The 4,748-nt window shown below is 32.7% G+C and overlaps 1 protein-coding gene across 1 annotated transcript; it reads right to left on the reverse strand.

The window, feature by feature from the left end:
• Positions 1-1,527: 1,527 nt before the first annotated feature.
• LOC121798971 lies at positions 1,528-3,719 on the reverse strand. Its single transcript, XM_042198258.1, has 2 exons — positions 2,771-3,719; positions 1,528-2,031 (listed from the first exon to the last, which is right to left on the reverse strand). Exons 1-2 carry the CDS (start codon positions 3,112-3,114, stop codon positions 1,788-1,790), a joined length of 588 nt encoding a protein of 195 aa, XP_042054192.1. The 5' UTR covers positions 3,115-3,719; the 3' UTR covers positions 1,528-1,787.
• Positions 3,720-4,748: the final 1,029 nt, after the last annotated feature.

Consider the following 4,748-nt stretch of genomic DNA (forward strand, 5'->3'; position numbering starts at 1 on the left):
TTAAATTACGGAATAAGATGAAATTATATATATTTAAAATTAAATCTAACTTATAAAGTTTGTATAACTTCTTAATATAAAGAGTAGTGTAAATTGTCACCTTATTCAAAACAAACAAGATGCATAAAATATTATCGTTATTTTAAGTGATAATTTACTTTTTATACGCATATGTGGCGGGAAGTAAGGAATTTATTCTTTCCAATATTAAAAATTCATTTAGTCTCTGGCCATGTATATCAAGTTATGCTATGATCTAAAATAAAATGGAAGAAATAAATAGTCAACTAAAATATGATTATTGGACAATACAAATTTTCTAACTTGATTTCTCAAAGAAATTTTAAATTTTTATGATTTAAATTATTCATATATTTAACGTGGGTATGTTTAATATTCCATATATATTTTTCAAATTAATTTTTTTAATTAAATTATTAAATTTATATATTTATTTACCTTTTATTTGGATTAATGACTTGCATAGCACTGCCAATAAACATCTTTACTCACACATTTTTTCTTTATTTATATATCTTATTCTAATTAACTCATACTCTTTGATCTTTATTCACACATCTTCTTTTTGTCATTAATTTTACTGTTTTTACTCCATTTAGAATATAAAATTAAAATTGTATAAATGTTTCATTCATTAGGGAGTAGTAAATTCTTCATTTAGAGTGAAACACATTTCTGTTTTTTTTAATCTACACTGCTTTGAATTCTTATTTTCTATATATTTATTATATTGTGTATTCATTATTTGACAGTTTTATGCCTCGTGCATAGCACGGATGTTAATACTAGTTTTTAATTAAAATAGAAATATTGTACAAATGGAGTACTAATTATACTCATTTTGTACTACCATGACACAATGAAACAAAATTATTAAAGACCATTTATTATTATTTTTTCAAAACATATATCATAAACAAATCAATCACATAAGCTGAAACAAATCAATCACATAAGCTGGGACGAAGGAATTACACTTAAAACATCCGTAATATTGAAAATATGTTTGGGAAACAACTTGCCCATGGCATTCGTAAATTGTGTATTGTGGACCACTCTAAATTTCTGATCACTGCTGCTCTATTTAAATCTAGGACCAACTTTTAATAACTTGTTACCTTATGTACTAATATTAGCACAGACACAGAGCAAAATAAACCTTATAAGCACGATGAAATAAATTACTCCGTAGTTGTTAATATAGGATAGCAAACCAATCCTTATTTGCCGAACTAATAACCATGAACATTTTATTCATTCATAATGAAACATATAATGGAGCTATCCATAATTAACATTATATGCATAATGTTCATTATAAGGGGCCAGTTCCAAGGAAGATAACTCTTTCCTTGGACGGCACGTAATTTATATAACTTTATTTTGTGTATGAAGTGGAGAAAATAAAGTAAGAGGAAATGAATACAGTAGAGAGAAAGATGTTTCTATTTTTAGTAATTAGTTATCTTGATTGGGACAAACTAAAAGGAAAGTGAGGTCAATGAATAGAGTGTAAAATGTTCATTGTTTGTAGTTCTGCAATAAGAATTGTTTGTATTTTAACGCACCCCTATTATAGTATATGCAAACAGTAATTTAACTTGTGTAAACATGAATGCATACTGCAACCAGAATCAGATAGAAGATATTGAAAAAAAGGAGACCTCAAGGCAGCAGAAAGACTACTACTACTACTTCAACACCTATCAACTTATAACTTTGGCATTTGCAATCCCGGTTTCTGTCTTTACAGGTTTCCCACCATCTTACGACGGGATGTTGAAATGGAAAAGCCAAGAAATGACAAAGGCAAACACCATACAAGCAAGAAGAAAATTTAAGAAGCGATGACCATTTAAGCAAGTTCGAGTTTCTAGAGTGGAGGGGGCGGGAGCTAAGGATGTGGCAGTAGCTGCACCATCTGCGTGGCTTTCACTCACTTGTTGAACAGCCTCCATATCAGTAGGACCAACAACGTTGCACGCCACCGAGTTGCAAATTTCACAAGTCCTGAGGTCAGCAGAGACATGATCAGAGACCTGAGCCAAATGCAATACAATTGCTACTACAAGGAAGAGGGGATAAAATGGCATCAATCTTTATTGCTGTCAATGTGCAAGTTACTCGGTCCAGTTGAAATAGATCTACTTTTGCAGTCAGAAAGAGGAGAATCCAAATGTAGCAGATGAAGAACTGTGATGGTTTTAGACTTATAGTTAAGTAAAATTTGATGATAACACCTTCAAATTCTACTACTTCAATCATGCAGTCATCTTTTACTAGTGTAAAGAGTTTCACAGCATATGCAACTAAAATAAGCCAAAACCTTTCTCAGATTTAGGCTTTTAGCTATGTCTTTCAAGGGGTATAGGAGTAATCTACACTAAAAATATTGCCTTGGGTTTCTGATGCAAGAATGGTTATAATATGACAATCAGAATCATAGAAATGGCTGAGGAATCCAAATAAGGTGCTGTAAATTCTGAGATTTTATTATAAACAAGAAAAATACTAAAGGGAGAGAATCTCAAGAATGAGCTTAATAGAAACATAAGCAATTGTTCTACTTTAATAAAACTCATTTGCCTTAACATCACATTCTTGATTATATTCCCTCATCAGCATTACCAGAAACAACCAAAGCAAACACTACCATAACAAGACAAAAGGAATCCAAGAAAACAACCTTAAACAGAGTCACACCACAATTCAATATTAGAAATAATTGAAAATTCAAGAAGTGACTGACTTGTTTCCTTTGATTTTGAACCATGTTTCAGCACAATGCCTGTGAGCAGCAGCTAAATCATCCTTGCAGGAGCACCCCAATTGAATGGCAATCCCAGAGCTAGGGCTGCTGCTCACCAAACCCAAATGACAAATCCGGCAATCTCTCTCAATAACCTCCTGCGCCGCTGCCTTTTTCTCCCCGCTCTCTAAATCCAGAAATTCCAAATCCCCATCTTCCAAAATCTCCGAGGCACAGGCGAAGCTGCAATCGTCGTACAACTGCGAGTTGCAAGAGCCCTCCACGCTTCCCTCTTTCTCTTCGTCGCATTCCAAATCTATGTTGGATATTCCTAAAGCAGCCATTTGCGAAGCGGGAACAATTGTCTACATAAATACCTTCAAAATTCAATCTTTTTACAACCCATTTTCTAATTCTCCGCTTCTGTCATGAATTCTACTACTGTATTTGAGGTATGATAAAAGCATTAAGGCTTAAAGATTGAATCTTGAAAGAAGCGATGTGTTGAATCTGAGCAAATTCAAGACTCTCTGCCTATTTATCAACTCTAAATGTGGTATTGGATTAGGTGATCTTTACAACTCCGTTCTGAAATTGAAAATTACGCTTTATTTTCGAATAATACTAAGGCTGGGAGTTGTATGTGCCAAGAATTAGAAATCCGAAGTATAGGAAAAAAACAAGAATTTATGGCAGTACTTTTAATCTGACTTTAATACATTAATTATCTAAATTAACAGTAACAACTACTCTATTCCTTACCTAATTTGTTTGCAATTCAATTACTAGGAAAACTATAGATGTGGACTTTGAGGAGAAAGAGCCAAAACAAATCATCAGTTTCAAATAATATTCAATTATACATGCAGCTGCTAGAAATTAATATTTGAATAAAAAATGTGAATTTGCGTGTGAAAAAGAGAAAGTATGTGTAGAGTGCAAAAAAATGATTAAGTAAAGCAATGTTGGATGCTTGAGTGAAATGTTTGCCTTTTTCATTTTTCCAGGGGGTATGATGCATTGATGTTTGTTTGTTATTTTGATTAGGCTATAATTATGACTAATTATTCGTCATAAACACCTTTTAATGTTGCTTCGTGCATGACTTTATCACCTTTACACATCTTACACGCCAGGCTCTTTGCTCTTTCATTAATGTGTTCATTTCAAGATGCTTATTTTTTCATAAATGCCTACTACTTTTTATTTTGCCATGACTAACCACAAATCCTTTCTTATGTCGGCTACCACTGCATCTAGAGACGGAACTAGGAATCCTTAGCAAGAGGGGCAAATATATGCACGGAGAAATTTTAAAAAATAAAGAAGAGGCAATTAGTGGGGGATTAATACAAAAATCTCTATAATATGTTATACTCTTTCTTGCTTAATGCTAGTTCCGTCCGTGAGTCTGCAACTTCCTTCCTCGTCGTCCACCACAAAGTACCCAGGATATAAAACAACACCTTTAATTATCGACATCTAAAGACTACGTATTTCCTAAGCTTGGGCGATAAAACAATGCTCTCCCTCGGTCTCTGTTGTTAAATTTTGGGGGTAAATGGTTTGCAAGATTGTATTTCGGGATTAAATATGTAATGTGTTTGGTTTATGAGATTCTATTCCACAACTCAATCCTAGATGGATAAGCATGTGATAACTAGTCATAGCTAACCCCCTATGACTAAAATAATCTTACAACTTAATCTTAGATTACATCTTAATATTATTTTATCTAGTAAACCGAATACCGCCGATAAGGTATAAATATAAGCAACGATGTTTACAATCATGTACTAATGAATAACCTAAAAATACTTCTTGACTGCAATAAAAAACGTCGAAAATAGTAACAGGAAGTTGAACCACAAGGAAGAGGTTGGGATTACAAAATCCTAAGAAGAGACTAAAAAAAATAGGGATAAGATGAAATTAATACAAACAAAATAAAGCAAAGATAGAACCATTTAAGCACCCC

Source organism: Salvia splendens, chromosome 4 (assembly GCF_004379255.2).
Source record: "Salvia splendens isolate huo1 chromosome 4, SspV2, whole genome shotgun sequence".
NCBI classification, from domain to species: domain Eukaryota; kingdom Viridiplantae; phylum Streptophyta; class Magnoliopsida; order Lamiales; family Lamiaceae; genus Salvia; species Salvia splendens.